The sequence below is a fragment of the Solanum tuberosum genome, unplaced genomic scaffold, assembly GCF_000226075.1.
Source record: "Solanum tuberosum cultivar DM 1-3 516 R44 unplaced genomic scaffold, SolTub_3.0 scf00432, whole genome shotgun sequence".
Lineage (NCBI taxonomy): Eukaryota > Viridiplantae > Streptophyta > Magnoliopsida > Solanales > Solanaceae > Solanum > Solanum tuberosum.
This window is the reverse complement of record NW_006239355.1, coordinates 107,346-123,712: the sequence shown is the minus strand read 5'-3', so window position 1 is coordinate 123,712 and position 16,367 is coordinate 107,346. Positions and strand designations below refer to the sequence as shown.

General features: G+C 33.7%; 4 protein-coding genes across 4 annotated transcripts; 2 read left to right on the top strand and 2 right to left on the bottom strand.

Moving 5' to 3' along the window:
* Positions 1-5,449: 5,449 nt before the first annotated feature.
* On the top strand, positions 5,450-7,129 carry LOC102577854 (putative remorin a4-e8; the record flags this gene model as incomplete). Its single annotated transcript, NM_001288368.1, is given in 4 exon segments — positions 5,450-5,491; positions 5,583-5,670; positions 6,191-6,272; positions 6,753-7,129. Coding segments are annotated over 4 exon segments (410 nt in total), but the record flags the coding sequence as incomplete, so codon positions are not given.
* A 2,080-nt stretch (positions 7,130-9,209) lies between these two features.
* Positions 9,210-11,648, bottom strand: LOC107058076 (homeobox-leucine zipper protein PROTODERMAL FACTOR 2-like). The gene is made up of 4 exons (XM_015303385.1): positions 11,607-11,648; positions 10,157-10,319; positions 9,706-10,064; positions 9,210-9,602 (listed from the first exon to the last, which is right to left on the bottom strand). Exons 1-4 carry the CDS (start codon positions 11,646-11,648, stop codon positions 9,210-9,212), a joined length of 957 nt encoding a protein of 318 aa, XP_015158871.1.
* Positions 11,649-12,663: 1,015 nt separating this feature from the next.
* LOC107058075 (uncharacterized) lies at positions 12,664-13,293 on the top strand. The gene has a single exon (XM_015303384.1). The coding sequence runs from the start codon at positions 12,664-12,666 to the stop codon at positions 13,291-13,293; it is 630 nt and encodes a 209-aa protein (XP_015158870.1).
* Positions 13,294-13,416: 123 nt separating this feature from the next.
* LOC107058074 (homeobox-leucine zipper protein ROC6-like) lies at positions 13,417-14,961 on the bottom strand. Its single transcript, XM_015303383.1, has 4 exons — positions 14,704-14,961; positions 14,466-14,567; positions 14,152-14,364; positions 13,417-13,422 (listed from the first exon to the last, which is right to left on the bottom strand). Exons 1-4 carry the CDS (start codon positions 14,959-14,961, stop codon positions 13,417-13,419), a joined length of 579 nt encoding a protein of 192 aa, XP_015158869.1.
* Positions 14,962-16,367: the final 1,406 nt, after the last annotated feature.

Here is a 16,367-nt window from a genome sequence, read left to right as displayed (position 1 = left end):
GGGGGGGGGGGGGGGGGGGGGGAGAGGGGGGGGGGGGGGGGGGGGGGGGGGGGGTGGATATGACAAGAAGGACAACTAAGATACTAATACAGAAAAACACCATTAAAAATTTAAGTTTGAGTGAACACTACAAGAGAAACACTTTTTAGGAGTTATTTCATATCCTTGATCCTATGACTATATTCTAAAGTTTCAATTTCAAGTCCATATTTTGATCGTCATCTGCTTTAACATTTTAAAAAATGAAAGGCTTATCTAATTTCTTGATTAAAGGCTTTGTGAAATTAATTGGGTCCAACTCCTTATCTTTGTACACTTGACCCCTTGAATGTGATTCTTCAATCATTGAATGGAAAATAGCAGGACTATTTGCTCTTGAAGCAAATTGAGAGTGACCTTGTTTAGAATCTAACTTGAAACGTGTCGTTCTTGACACAAGGTAACCTGCAAATTAAATAATATAATGTTGAAGTAGAAAATAACTTATCGACACAATTTACAAGATACATTTGTTATATATATACTAGCGTCTGGACACATGCGTTGCACGTGTGTCTCATACAAATAGTATAGATGACATGAATCATAGTAAGTATACAATTAACCATTTAAAATTAATTTCAATCTATACAAACTTTGTAAAATGGAAGACAAGCAAAAAATTTGTTACAAAATCTATAAAGCACTAAAGCAGAGATGTAACCATCACGAAAAGTCTAAAATTATCTAAGATTGTGCGTGTGTGTATGCGTACGTGCGTGCGTGCGCGTGCGTGTGTGTGTGTTTTTCTTTTACATGCCACCAATGAGCATTGAGATGAATGAGATTCATCCACTCTTATGTAGAAGTCTCGTGTTTGAACCCTAAGAATGAATAACTTCTAATCAAGAGTTCTTACCCCATCAATAGACTATACACAAGACAAATTAAAATTAATTCGGTTTGTATTATCAATATATACCAAATTGACCTGAATGGACGCAATCCCTAACCTTTTAATCAAATATTCCTGGTAAGAGCTGGATGCTTTGACTATATTGTAAAGCTTCAATTCCAAGTCCATATTTTGATCGTCATCTGCTTCAACATTTTAAAAAATGAAGGGCTTATCTAGTTTCTTGATTAAAGGCTTTGTGAAATTAACTGGGTCCAACTCCTTATCTCTGGACACTTGACCCCTTGAATGTGATTCTTCTATCATTGAATGGAAAATAGTATTACCATTTGCTATTGAAGCAAATTGAGAGTGACCTTGTTTAAAATCTAACTTGAAATGTGTCGTCCTTGACATAAGGTAACCTGCAAACTAAATAATATAATGTTGAAGTAGAAAATAAATTATTGAAAAAATTTAAAAGATGCATTTGCTATATATATACTAGTGTCTATGATTCATTTCATCTATACTATTTGTATGAGGCACACGTGCAACGCACGTGTCCAGTGCGTTGTTGTGTTGCACGTGTCTCATACAAATAGTATAGATGACATGAATCATAGTTAGTATACAATTAAGCATTTAAAATTAATTTCAATCTATACAAACTTTGTAAAATGGAAGATAAGCAAACAAAAAAAGTATCAAAACAATTTCTTACAAAATCTACAAAGCACTAAAGCAGAGATGTAACCATGACGAAAAGTCTAAGATTTTTTTTTGTATATATATATATATATAATTCATTTACATGACACCAATGAGCATTGAGATGAATGAGATTTATCCACTCTTATGTAGAAATATCGTGTTTGAATTTTAAGAATAAGTAACCTCTAATCAAGAGTTCTTCCCCATCAATAGACTATACGCAAGACAAATCTAAATTAATTGGCTTTGTATTATCATATATATACTAAATGGGTCCTGATTGGATGTAATCCCTACACTTTTACTCAAATATTTCTGGTATGAGCTTGATCCTTTGACTATATTGTAAAGCTTCAATTCCAAGTCCATATATTGATCGTCATCTGCTTCAACATTTAAAAAAATGAAGGGCTTATCTAGTTTCTTGATTAAAGGCTTTGTGAAATTAACTGGGTCTAACTCCTTATCTCTTTACACTTGATTCCTTGAATGTGATTCTTTAATCATTGAATGAAAAATAGCATGACCATTTGCTCTTGAAGTAAATTGAGAGTGACCTTGTTTAGAATCTAACTTGAAATGTGTCGTCCTTGATACAAGGTAACTTGGAAATTAAATAATATAATGTTGAAGTAGAAAATAACTTATTGACAAAATTTAGAAGATGCATTTGCTATATATATACTAGTGTCTATGATTCATGTCATCTATACTATTTGTATGAGACACACGTGCAACGCACGAGTCCAGTGTGTTGCACACGTCTCATACAAATAGTATAGATGACATGAATCATAGTAAGTATACAATTAAGCATTTAAAATTAATTTCAATCTATACAACCTTTGTAAAATGGAAGATAAGTAAACAAAAAAAGTATCAAAACAATTTATTACAAAATCTATAAAGCACTAAAGCAGAGATGTACCCATCACGAAAAGTCTGAAATTATCTAAGATTTTTTTTTTTATGTACATATATATATATGAATGAGATTTATCCACTCTTATGTAGAAGTCTCGCGTTTGAATCCTAAGAATGAGTAACCTCTTATCAAGAGTTCTTCCCCCATCAATAGACTACATGCAAAACAAATCTAAATTAATTGGGTTTGTATTATCATATATATACCAAATGGGTCCTAATTGGATGTAATCCCTAAATTTTTAATCAAATATTTCTGATTTGAGCTCGAGAAAAGAGAAACACTATGATCTATAATATTTCTTTAAGGAAGGTGATTTGCTAATTAAACAAAAATGAATCCCCACCCTAAAAAGGAATTTTATAAACAATTTGGCCGGGAGCACTTTCCCATGTTAGGAAGTTTTTAAATAAACTAGGAATTCAAAGTTCTTTTTCCTCCTATAAGGAAGGTGAATTATCGATCAGACCCAAATAAATTGCCTCCCTTAAAGAGAATGGAGAAACATTCTTGTCGGAAATGCTTTCTATGTTTTCAAGTAAACTAATACCAAAACAGTCTTTTTCTCGCATATGAAATATGATTTGTCAATCGAACTATAAATGAATCACTTTCCTAAAAGAGAATGTAGAAACACACACTCTGGTTAGGACCGCTTCCCTTGTAAGAAAGTTTTTCACATAAACTAACAAAGTTCATTTCCTCATATAGAAAAGGTGAGTGATTTGCCTCAATTTAAAATGAATTTCCACCCAAAAATAGAAAGGAGAAACACCCTAGATAGGTGTTGGGCTTTATTTGCCCTGAATTTCTTACCATAAATAGGTTTTCCTTTTAGGAAAAGGTTTTGGATTGGCTAGTCCTTTTCTTGTAGGAAAAGGTTTAGGACTCTATAAATAGAGGTTTGTTCCTTCTAACTTAATCAGCATTCACAATGTAGTCTTAAGGGCTTTGAGTAGTTTTGGTTAGGGGAGAATTTGTGGGTCACAAGCTTGATACGTTATCGCTTGTGTGAACCTCCCATGTATTCCGAGTGAATTGGTTGAGGTTATTTCTCTCTATATTTTGTACTCTCATGTTTATATAGTGGATTGCTCATCTCCTTTGTGGACGTAGGTCGATTGACCGAACCACGTTAAATCTTTGTGTCTTTGTATATTTCTCGTTTGTTTGCTTACTCATGGTCTTTCGAGGTTTGCTTTGCTAGCTTCCGCGTTACACCTGCTTATTTCGGTCCTAACAATAGGAGCGCTTATCCCTGTAAGGAAGTATTCAAACAAACTAAAAATCCAAAGTTGTTCTTCCTTCTTTCAAGATGTTGATTTTTTTTTATAACTATAATTATATGTGATAACTTCAATGATTCATTATATTTATTTGGTAAGAATCTCTTATTTCTTTACAACAAATATTTTATGTTGCACATATCAATTTATGAACTTTTAAAATCTATTAATTGTGTAGAAGATGAAATGAATACATTATCGTTTGGGTTAAACATGCAACGCACGTTCCTAGAGACTAGTGTATTTATATATGTAAAGGATGGACAATACCGTGTAATTAATTAATTGTTTTAGATTATCATAATATGGTGATTCACGGGAGCAAGACCATAAAACAGACTAAAACTTATCGTTAATATATTTTATGACACTTAGTAATTACTAAAGTGGAGGTTTTAGGAAAAACGACAAAAGTGTGAACTGATAATGTATTATTAGTTGTTAAAGAGGAAAATACAATTAATTATTGATATGTCGGTTAGTTAAATAAATTAAAGTGCAAATTCATTCACTTAACTAGTTTCTGGATACGTGTTTCACACGTGTGTTTCATGTGAATTTTCATCGATATGTTAGAATGACTAAAATTCTATGAAAACATGTGTATAATGAATAATAAAATGTAACAACTACAAATCTATCTTTAATAATATGACAAAAAAAAAAAACACAAAGGGCGTATTTTGATGTTTCAAATTAATTCTTTTTAAGCAACAAACTGTAACTTTTGAACTTTGGTTTATAGTTAGTAAACTTTTAATAAAGTCACAATGGCTAATTTAAGCCCAAATTAATAAGAGTATAGACTTACGACAATAAAACATTCAAAGGAAACTAAATCAAGAAGTTTAATTGAGAAAAAACACACACACCCAAAAAAAAACTGAGAAGAAAAAATATAGTCTATACATCCTTCTTAAGTCTTTGATCAATAATAATAATATAGATGGGAAAATTAATACAAAATTAGTATAGAATTTTCTGAATTCTTATAAACTCTTTCTCCCATATCCAACCATTTACTTTAACTATAGAATAAAAACGCTAACCTTGGGTAAGGATTTCATGAAACAAAAAAGATGAATTTATATAGATAAAAATGAAGGAATACCAAAAGTTATCGTAAAGTTTTAGATTAAATATTTGGAGGTTATGAATATCAAATTTAAAGCTGCTCACATTATCACTAATTCATTATCTTGTGGCAGGCTCGTGTTGTACAAACACATTCAACCTAACTAGGGTCCTATTACCCTACTGAACTCATATTTTATGTATTTTCATATACCTTTTGTGCTAACTTCAACCAAATAAGTTGATTGTGTTTGTACAACATGTGCCCGCCTCTCTTTCTTTAGTTGTCAAACTTTTTTTAGTTGTGGTACTCCTCTAATTTTATCAAGCTATGGTGTTTCTGATAATCCATTGGCAATTTAAATGATCAACATAGATTCATTTCAAATGACTCAATTTTTTTTGCTTCCTCCCTCTCTTTCACATACAAAGTTTCCATGTTAAAGTAATATTCTAAAGATCTACTCCCTCATCTGTATTAGTGGAGTTCACTTAGAGCAACTATAATTCATACTACATTAGACTTTAGTATAGTCTTTGTCTAACGTCTTTGTATGAATTTTATGTCCTTGGCAGAAGCGCTGGTACCCGTTGAGAAAAAGGGATCTATTGACAGAGGTACTTACTATTGTTTTATTGTGTTATACTATTTTTTCTTCTCAATCACTCTACAGCTCAATGAAAACTAATTTGCATATATAATCTTCAGATGCAACTCTTGCTCGGTTAACGACAGAGAAGAGATTGTCGCTAATCAAAGCATGGGAAGAAAGTGAGAAATCAAAAGCTGAAAACAAGTATGTTATGAAATTGCGCATTTTCATTTACATGTTGAGGTGTTAGAACTACAAAGTGATTGAATTTTGAATTTGAAATGCCTCAAAAGACAATTTTTGTTGATTGTGGATAGTTACTGTCTTGAAGCCATTTTATTAGTTAATTTCTTGAAGTGAAATTATCAACTGTATGCCAGTTGTTTCACTTAGTTATGGCATTTGGATTCATTCATTTATGTGTAAATGATTTAGTGGAGTATGAATTTCCGTTTAGATGATCTTGGCAATCTTATTGCAAAACACTGTTAATTTCCCCTAATCTGTTATCTGAGAAGCCCCTGTCGTTATTTCGACCTTATGCGGATGAACCTGCTTTGCTATGATAGTTTTTATATTCAGTAATGACTCAAATTTGAGACCAAAGATTAAAGTTTTTTTAAGCCGAATTACAGGATAAGTACGTGTCTCAGGAAATGTTATTACTCATAAATTTGAGTACAGTTGGTAATTTGAATCTGTTTTATCCCCAATTCGTTGACAGAGCTCAGAAAAAGCGGTCTGAAATTCTTGCATGGGAGAACAGCAAGAAAGCAAGCTTGGAGGCTGAGCTAAAAAGGACTGAGGTGAGAAGTCATTCTTCTATTTTGCTACATGCTATAATCTAACGAGTTATTATGGTTACATCGTCTGGTGACCGTGATTTTGTTATTATAAGTCCCAGAGAGATCTCGTAATGCCACAAATATTCCGTTTGCTTGTCTTTGTTCAATAATACCCTGTTCTTCAGTGAAAAGAAATGCTAGATGCTTGAGTAAAATTTCCGGAATATAAGTTTCAGGATTCTCAACAAATAATGTCGTTGGACTAATCATGTGTAGTTGTTCACTTTCCATTTATTTGATGGTTCTGTTTGATATTAGTTAATACAAGTCATATGTGTTGATGCCTCAAAAACCATATCCTTGTCTTTAATAACCATATTTGTGGTTGTAACTGTTAATCACCATCAATTACAATCTCTACGTACCATCTTGTTCATACCATTTTAGCTTCCAAAGTATATTTGTGGTTGTTTTAGCCTTACACATCTTGTGGGTGAACAGGAGCAATTGTTGAAAAAGAAGGCCGAGTACATTGAGAAACTGAAAAACAAGATTGCTCTAGTCCACAAGTCAGCAGAAGAAAAAAGAGCGATAACTGAAGCTAAACGTGGAGAAGATCTTCTTACCGCAGAGGAGATGGCAGCAAAATGTCGGGCCACTGGAAGTTCTCCAAAGAAACCACTCCTTGGATGTTTCTGAAGTGGAAAATACTAGACTTGTATCACTGGTTATAAAAGTTGTATAGTGAAGTTTGTGGATTGAGAATTTCTTTGCATTAGAAACATTGTGTGCTTATGCCTTGTGGAATCTATTGCTTTCGTTATTACGAGTGCATAACAATGTATTCGAGTGTATATAAAAACTGGTGAAAATTATCTCTGGAATTGTATTGAAAGAAACCTACTATATTAGCAATGTGGCCAACTCCATAAGATGCCTCTTAATTCAAAAGATTTGAAATTAGACTCCAAAAATGAATCCCTTGTTACAAGGTTGTTGTGTGCTTACCGTGATTGTCAAATTACTGCAGAAAGATACAACTGCAGTATCATGCTTAAGGGGAAACTATTTACACTAACAATTCAATAGGAAGTAATTTATCCCTAAAGATGATTATATAAATGACTCATATGACATTGATCACATCACTATTTATGTTGAATTCACCAGATAACAATTCGTCAAATCCATTTGCAGCAGACATGTGATCTTCAAACTCATGTTGTGCTTGAAACATATCATCATCTACCATTTCATTGTCAACCCCTTCGCTCATAAATAAATCATGCATGAAAGCATCTAGGAACTCTAAATTGTTGTAACCAAAATTATTCTTGGAAAGATCTGAGTTCTGATCGTTAAATTGATCTTAGCTAAAGCCACTCATCGAATAATCTGTATCTGCTAAGAATAATGAACCTTCTACCATGTGTGCAAACTAGACCAAACTAGAATTTCTGGAAGGAGAAGATACTCCATCTAAATTTTCTGCTTTTTTGGCAACTTTCTTTAGATACATTATCTGTTCGTCCAGCCAAATGTTGTGCTATCCGAGACCACCTATCTATACATAACCTTTTTCAATAATGGATCTCAACATAAACGAATATTCTTCAAATACTAAAGGTAAAATTAAATAATAGGCACCTCGGTGCATGAAGCCTCTTGCGCTCACATAGGATCTAGGAAGAGCCATACCCCAAGGGGGTGTAACGTGGACAACCTACCCAAGCATCTGACTTTTATTGGCTAGTTTATCAATATTACAACTTACAACGTTTTCCTTTGTTAATTTTGTACTTCTAATTTCCTTTGCTGTATTTATTCCACATATAAGTGCTATATAGTGAGGAAGTGGATGTTCTGAAAGTCCACCATAGTTTGACAAAAAGGGCATTCGATACGCCTTTTAAATATCTGAAACCTTGTTCCCTTTCTTCTTTAGGGAGCTACAGCTTATCCCATGCCACCTAATGCTTACCATTACGCCTTCTACAGTTTTATTCCCTCTGTTTCCATTGGATAAGTTCTTTTCTCAATTTGTGATGCCATCGCAGCTGAAGTTAATTCTATCTTAAAATTCTTTAAACTTGATCCAAGAAGGCAACAATACTTCCAATTAAATTCTATGACTGTACATCAATCCGTAGCAGCCCTATATCTAATTGTAACGAGCTTAATGTTGTCATGAGAAACTTGGAATTGTTTGTCAAAAATATAAAGTTGTGTTATGTGTTTATACATGTGTAATTATCTAACTACTTGCACTGCTACCACAACCTGGGAAGGAACTAGAGGCATTGGTAACACATCCATGCAAAGAGACGCAACAACAGCTCACTACGATCCCTAGTGTATGTTTAAAAGAGAGGATCATATCATGAATTTAATAAGATCTTTTTTCACCCGCGATTCTCTAGTATATGCTAAAAATGCTAACAACTACGTAGTTCAAAAACATAACTTATCACAAAGTAGAGAGTAGCTTGAGTTTCAGCCAAAACAAACATGCCCTGCTGGTTGATTTGGTGGAAGAACATGATGAGAATTAAATGCTAAATATCCTATTTCATGATTAACTTAAGAAAATGATAACAAGAGCAGTTTACATAACTGCACCATGACACTTTACTATATATGTTATCACACTCAAATGGTAGAATTTACCTCCAAATTTGAAATTCAGACGGTCAGACCTATGCCAATTTTCACTCATTCGATTATCAAGTTGATTGGAGATCAAGACATGACATAGTATAACAAAGTCAAACGAGCAGTGAACCACCAAAAATGAGAATGTCTATGTAAACAAACATTATTCAGTTCAGGATGAAAAAAGGAACACAAATTCATCTAGTATCTCATCTTTTGACAAAAAGACATATATAGCTAAAACAGGCTAACTCTTAAAACTACCTCCATCGACTCAAAAGAAGTAATGCATTTCGTCTTGGATTATCACTTGCACTTGAGAGAAGTTTTGATCCCGTTAATTATACCAGAGATGATTCCATTTGCTTTTTTGGCTGACTCTATAGTGTGCTTTTTAGAATGAATGGTTTTCACCAACATTTGGAACCCAATGGTCACAAGTGATCCACCACAGAATCCATTATCATTCTCTCCCAGAATTCTGTTGAAGTTATTTGCCGTATTATAATCTTGAAAAGAATCAGGCACAATTGCAATTCCACATGGAAAGAGAGCCACACCAGAAGGGTCCCCTTTTTTCTTCACCACATTCATTGCTAGTGAATCCATTGTTGCATATACTAAAAGGGATCCTGTTGCGTCCGTGCAAGTATCTTGCAAGATCATCATGTTATTTTGATTAGTACTGGTGTCATGCCCCTACAAGTCCAAAACAAAATAATAGGTTATTTATAAATCAATGATTAGTAAAAAAGAATTGATCCTATCATGTTTCTAAAAAATACAATAATCAATCACTCACATTAACATGAAAAAGAGAGATGTTATTATCAATATTGTGATCCTTGGGAATGTAGACCATTAGTTTCATGAAATAACTAATAGTCCAGACATCCCATTGACTCCTCGTTTGTTCATTCATAAGGAATTCAAACAAACGTTGATGTTTCACGGGCAACCAGATGGTCTTTGTGGCACTCAACACTGTACCACTAGGTTCACCGAGGTCACTAATATTGTTTCTCTTCATCAATTTAACACCTTTACCCTTTGCTAATTGAATTATTTGCCATTGGTGAGTGGTTCCACAAACCCCTGCACAAAAGTTGTGAGTCATGCGTTGAGCCAACATTCCTACATTTTTCTCACCATTTAAACCAACTGCCACAAATAAAACCTCATCAGAATCCAAAGTTCTTGTTAGTAATCAAAAGTGTAAACAAATGGAACAATAATGGGACATGCATGGTTACCTGTGGGGTCATTGAATGACCTCATTAATCCCAAAAATACAGATTGCCTTTGCAAAGTAGCCATCCACCTTTGTGCGCCAAAACCAATACCAGACCTGACCATAGGGCGATACATATGGTGGACAACATTTTCATTATATTCCATGTGCTCGATCCAAGTTATCTGAAAATTAAATATTACATCAATTTTGCAAGACCACTAAATAAAAAAATATGATCTTACATGATATGTTGACCTAATTAATAATCCAAGTAAGATGATAGTTGGTGTAGACAACTTAGAAAACTCAACCATCAAATCAAGGACTCAATCTCAAAGGATGTATCCTCCGAAAAGATCCCTAGTGGTCTTAACAATAAATATGGGAGGAGGGAGTGTGCACGGTATTTGAGTCCTTACCTGTTGGCTCGAATCCGAGACATCTGATTAAGGGTGGAGCAGTTCCACCACTGCACCACAACTCATGTTGGTATATTTTATACAATTACTAAATAGTTGCATTCATCAAAACTAGACGAAGCCTAATTTCTCTTATTTTGAATAAAATAAAGTATAAGCTGGATAAACTAATTAAAATGATCAACAAAATGAATTAGTATACCTTATGAAAACTAATGCACAAAATACAGCCCAAGAAAGGTGTGGGATATCAACCATCTGCTGTGGAGATGAGATAAATATAGATCAACGTAACTTACGCATTAGAAATGAAAATAAAAATGTCTTACCTTCATGCAAAGATCATAAATTAGTAAATTCAAGATATATAATATAATACTCCTCGATAATCTCATTTCTAATGGTCAGTTATACTAACCATTCTAACAAAAAGTGTTGCATTATGAAATTAGATGATAGTGTAATTTCAGGAATTATAGAATCATTTTCAAACATTAAATACCAATATAAGGTTCAAATTATTAGGATACCACTTTTAAAGTATTGTTATGATCTCAATCCTAGCTGATAAAATGTTATTGTCAAGATTCGAACTCGGAAAAGAGTATAAGCCATTAATAGGGAAATTAAAAAATTGAAGGACCGAGATTTATTTCATTTAAATGAAGCTTAAGGAACGAGATCATGTCACATGAATAGACGGTTATATATACACATCACATAGGAGAGAGAAGGCTAAGTGAAATCTGGTAATTCTAATTCCTTCCTCGTGTTCTTCTCTCTCCCAAATTCCTTTCTCTTCTCATCTATTTAAATTTGATTCTCTCCTCATCTTTTTCTACTGCAGATTCTATCACTAATGGAGTTCACTAATGGCTTGTTTTCTTTTAATAGATAGTATTTCTTGTTCATTTGAGTTCAATATTTTTCTTCCAATATATAGCATATAAATGCCCCAAAAAACTTGTTGTGCTGATTGTTTAAACTCTGTAATTGAATTTTGATCTCGATTGACATCATAGCATTATCCTACTTGGGGCATGTTATTACCAGGAAAGGTGTAGCTACTGATCCTCTCAAAATTAGAGCCATGGTCGAGTGGCCTAGACCAAAAACACTCAAAGCACTTGGAGGATTCACTGGTCTTACTGGCAACTACAGGAAATATATTGTTAATTATGGTACTATCAATAGGCCCCTCACTGATTTGTTAAAACAGGATGCGCCTTCAAATGGGATCTAGAGGCAGGAATAGCATTTGAAGCCCTTAAGACAGCTATGAGCACCACATATGTGCTCGCACTTCCTAACTATTCACAGGAGTTTGTCGTTGAGACTGATGTCAATCATGGAGGCATTGGTGCAGTACTTATAAAGAAGGGAAGACCAATTGCTTATTTTAGTAAGATGTTGGCACCCAAGCACCGAGGAAAGTCTATTTATGAGGAGTACATGGCTTTGTTAAGTGTTGTGGATAAGTGGAGACACTATCTCCTGCTCAAGCACTTCGTGGTGCAGACTGACCATCATAGCTTAAAATATCTACAGGAACAAAAGGTAACCTCAGCTATTCCGCAAAAGGGTTTAACCAAGCTATTAGGGCTTGATTACGAGGTTCAGTACAAGAAAGGTGCAGAAAATAGAGTAGTTGATGCCTTGTCTAAGCAACAAATGATTATGTGTCCAAATGTAATGTGTGCCATAAGAATAAGGATGATAATGCAACTTATCCAGGATTGTTGCTTACTTGTTCCAAATCAAGCATGGTGGCATATTAGTATGGACTTTGTGGAAGGTCTTCCCAAGTCTAAGTCTAAAGATGTCATATTAGTGGCGGTTGACAAATTTACTAATTATGCCCACTTCATAGCACTATCACACCCATATACTACTGCTACTGTTGCTTCTATCTTTTGGAAAAGGATACATAGCCTACGTGGTACTCCGGAGTCTATTTTGACTAATAGGACAAGGTGTTTCTGAGCAACTTCTGGTGAGCTCTATTCAACTTACTGGGCACTCAACTCAATTATAGTTCTGCATATCACCCTTAAAGTGATGGTAAAACAGAAAGGGTTAACAAGTGCTTGGAAAACTACTTAAGTGCATGGTGGTAAGCAAGCCTAACCAGTGTAAACAATGGCTATCAGCAGCAACTGAATGGTGGTGTAATACTAATTTTCATACAGGGTTGAAGTGTACCCCTTTTAAAGCTCTTTATGGGTATACACCCCCTCAGCTATGTATCGGACCTTTATTAGAAAATGTAGTGCAAGTTGCTGAAGATGTGATCATACAGTGGCAACAATTTTTACAATTACTCAAGGATAACTTACATGCAACTCAAGCCAGGATGTTGTTCTTTGCTGATAATAGAAAGACTGATAGAGAGGTTGCAGTGGGCGATTTAGTATATTTGAAGTTGCAGCCATACAAACAAACATCATTAGTACTAAGGAGGAACCTTAAGCTCAACTCTAAATATTATGGTCCCTATTTGGTTATTGCTAGGATTGGTAATGTGGCTTACAAACTAGTATTACTACCTGAATCTAAGGTCCACCCTATTTTCCATGTCCCATTACTCAAAAAGAAAGTGGGCAATCGTGTAGTGGTTAAATCATCTCTTCCTAACAGTGAAGCTGATGGTCAGTTCATCATGCAACCAGTTGCCATTTTGCAAAGGCAAATGGTTAAGCAGAACAATGTTGTTATTGTAAAGATGTTAGTTCAATGATCAAACCTTCCTCCTGAAGATGCTACATGGGAGGACTACCAACACTTATGCACCACCTTCCCTAATTTTAGTCTTGATCCTTGAGGACAAGGATCATTTGAAGACGGAGGGTATGTTATAATCTCAATCCTAGTTAATAAAATTTTGTTGTTAATTAAGATTCAAACTCGGGAAAGAAAACCACTAACAGGGAAATTAAAAGATTGAAGGGTCAAGATTTATTTCATTTAAATAAAACTCAAGGGACGAGATCATGCCACATGGACAGACGGTTATATATACACATCACATAGGAGAGAGAACGCTAACTCAAATCTGGTAATTCCAATTCCTTCCTCATGTTCTTCTCTATCCCAAATTCCTTTCTCTTCTCATCTATCTAAATCTGATTCTCTCCTCATCTTTTTCTTCTGCAGATTCTATCACTAATTGAGTTCACTATTGGCTTGTTTTCTTTTAATAGATAGTATTTCTTGTTCATTTGAGTTCAATATTTCTCTTTCAACCTATAGCAGAAAATTGCCTCAAAAAACTTGTTGTGTTGATTGTTTAAATTCTGTAATTGAATTTTGATCTCGATTGAGGTCATAACATTATCCTACTGAATCCTTCTCAAAACACGCCAAGGAGAAACAAATGTCAAGAGAAGAAATACTACAAACCCTAAATATTGAATGAGCCGACAATATCCACCAAAAGGGGCAAAACACTACGATGTGTGTATAGACCTTACTTTAAAAAATTAAATCAATAAGAAGAAAATCAATGCAAATTAAGCAACATAGATCATTAAATTTAGAGAAATTATGGAGGTCTACATGGGAAGCAAAATGAAAAAGACAATTTAAGTTTAATTACCTTGGAGTAACCATTAAGCAGATCTTGCACAACACAACCAGAAGGAAACCTCCGACAATTCCTAATTTCACATTGTTGTGCACCTTTATTTATCATGTCAACGGACACATCCACTATAACCCAAATATCTTTCGCATATTGGTGGCAGTAGCGAAGAAATGTTATTTCTCGAACAGAAACCAAATCAGAAATCATTTGTAATTCAGTGTAAATCTGCAAATCAATACTTTCAAACTCTTAGTGCATGAAATAATAGGATAAATGAGATGCGTAACTTTTTTGAAAAATAGTAAATAATGATAAAAAAGAAATACCAATTGTAGAATACCACTCTTGCTTCCACCTATACTAGTTGAAATCACATCAACAGTAGATGTTTTCCCGATAATGCATGGAAACATCTCCATCCATAGATTCTACATGTAGAAAAACAAATACATTTGGAAGGTTAAAAACACATACTACGAGATGTGAAGCAAAAATCAAAGAAATATGTGAAACATAAGAAAATGGGAAGAAAAACACTGAATATAGGATGGAGAACCTACGTACCTTATCCATCAATATCTCCATTAATGTCAGACCATTATTAATCATTCTACGAGATGCTCTTGTGGCATCCGTTCTGAAATCTCTAGATTTCATGCAATTAAATTGGGTGAATGATCGGGCATATTCCTCAACATTTAGTGTCTCTACACTTCCATCCAAGCTTCTGACCCAGAGAGGTTCATCAATCATGGCCAACTTTAGCAGCTCATTCATAGCAGCCAAAGAATGATTCATCAACACCGACTTATCATACTCCATTTCCTCCACTATTTCAATGTTCACTAAAAATACATTGAAACTTATAAACAAACCAACAAAAGAGAACTAGATCGATTCCATAAAATAAAATAAAAACATGGATTATTCCAATTCATTGACTTTACGCAATTTAGATTCATAATGAATAAGTTTACGACCAGATAAAATACATTTTTATTGAAATATTTTTTATTTGTGAATCTTAAATTATTGTTTTATCATACGATTTTTGAAGAGACCTCATATATATCTTATATTAAAGTGCTTTAAAAAAATTCAATGATATCACAAAAACAACCCCGTGGAAGAGCGGACAACATCGAGCTAGCGTTTGGCCTCAAGTTTTCAAGTATTTTTGTCAAATAATATTTGGGACATATTTTTCCCAAGTTAACACCCTATGTTTGGCCCCAAGTTTTCCCAAATATATTTGACTATTTCAAAAATTATGATTTATACCCATAAGTTCTAAAAACTATTAAAAATACACATAAGTTTGTATTATCTATTTATAATGAATATGTTCCATTCAAAATAACCTTATAACATAATTGATAAAAATCAACAACAACAAAATAATAATAATATAGGCAAGAGCAATACATTAATGTATATTAATTTGGTTCAGTTATATTTACAATATTTTTTTTTTAAAATTTGTTTTTTTCTCTCAATTTTATCATTCAAATTAGAACTCGAACATTTTCAAAGGAGGTAGTAACAAACTATTCCTATAGATATATATTAGTAGGAAGTAATAAATGATGAGTATTTTTTATAAAATATAAAAGTTTGAGATAATTTTTGAATTTTTAAAAGTTCCCAAAAAATAGTTTTTCTGGTAGTTGAGAACTTGGGATTCTTGGCAAAAAAAAACTTGCCAAGTCATGTGACCAATCGCCAACCGCTAAATTTTTCTCAAGTGTTTTCCAAATATTTCCAAATAAAACTTGGGCCCAAACGGGCCCCTGATATCTTATTTCCAACTTCTAATTTTAGCATTTTCTTGTCCTTTACTTTTTGGATCTTGGTTTGATCCTTTGGACTGGACAAACAACTTTATTTGGTTATTTTTTTAATTTTTTTAATTTCATATATATAATAAACCTGGCCCAATGGGTCAAAATTTTGACCAAAAAAAAAGAGGAACTTTCATATATAGCCACTCAAAAATAGCCTAATTACTCTCCATAGCTATAGTTTGATAATTACAATTCGTAGCTACATGTTATAGGGAGGAGAGAGGCGAGCGGGACTGGGAGAGAGAGGAGAGAGGCGAGAGAGAGGGCAAAGAGTGGGAGAAAGGTGAATTGTATATGTATATCGGTTAGATAATTGTATATTATACATATGTATTTATATATTCTGGCGAATTATACATATACAAACGTGGCTAATTATACAAA

What these genes read in the sequence shown, in the direction of transcription:
- LOC107058074 (XM_015303383.1), bottom strand. Translation starts at nt 14,961, where the DNA reads ATGGAGTATGATAAGTCGGTGTTGATGAATCATTCTTTGGCTGCTATG. An exon ending in TGGAGATATTGATGGATAAG is followed by an intron (nt 14,568 to 14,703) that starts GTACGTAGGTTC and finishes TTCTACATGTAG; the next exon opens with AATCTATGGATGGAGATGTT. An exon ending in AGAGTGGTATTCTACAATTG is followed by an intron (nt 14,365 to 14,465) that starts GTATTTCTTTTT and finishes ATTGATTTGCAG; the next exon opens with ATTTACACTGAATTACAAAT.
- LOC107058075 (XM_015303384.1), top strand. Translation starts at nt 12,664, where the DNA reads ATGGTGGTAAGCAAGCCTAACCAGTGTAAACAATGGCTATCAGCAGCA.
- LOC107058076 (XM_015303385.1), bottom strand. Translation starts at nt 11,648, where the DNA reads ATGGCTCTAATTTTGAGAGGATCAGTAGCTACACCTTTCCTG. An exon ending in CAGTAGCTACACCTTTCCTG is followed by an intron (nt 10,320 to 11,606) that starts GTAATAACATGC and finishes TTTAATTTTCAG; the next exon opens with ATAACTTGGATCGAGCACAT. An exon ending in TCTCTCTTTTTCATGTTAAT is followed by an intron (nt 9,603 to 9,705) that starts GTGAGTGATTGA and finishes TTGGACTTGTAG; the next exon opens with GGGCATGACACCAGTACTAA.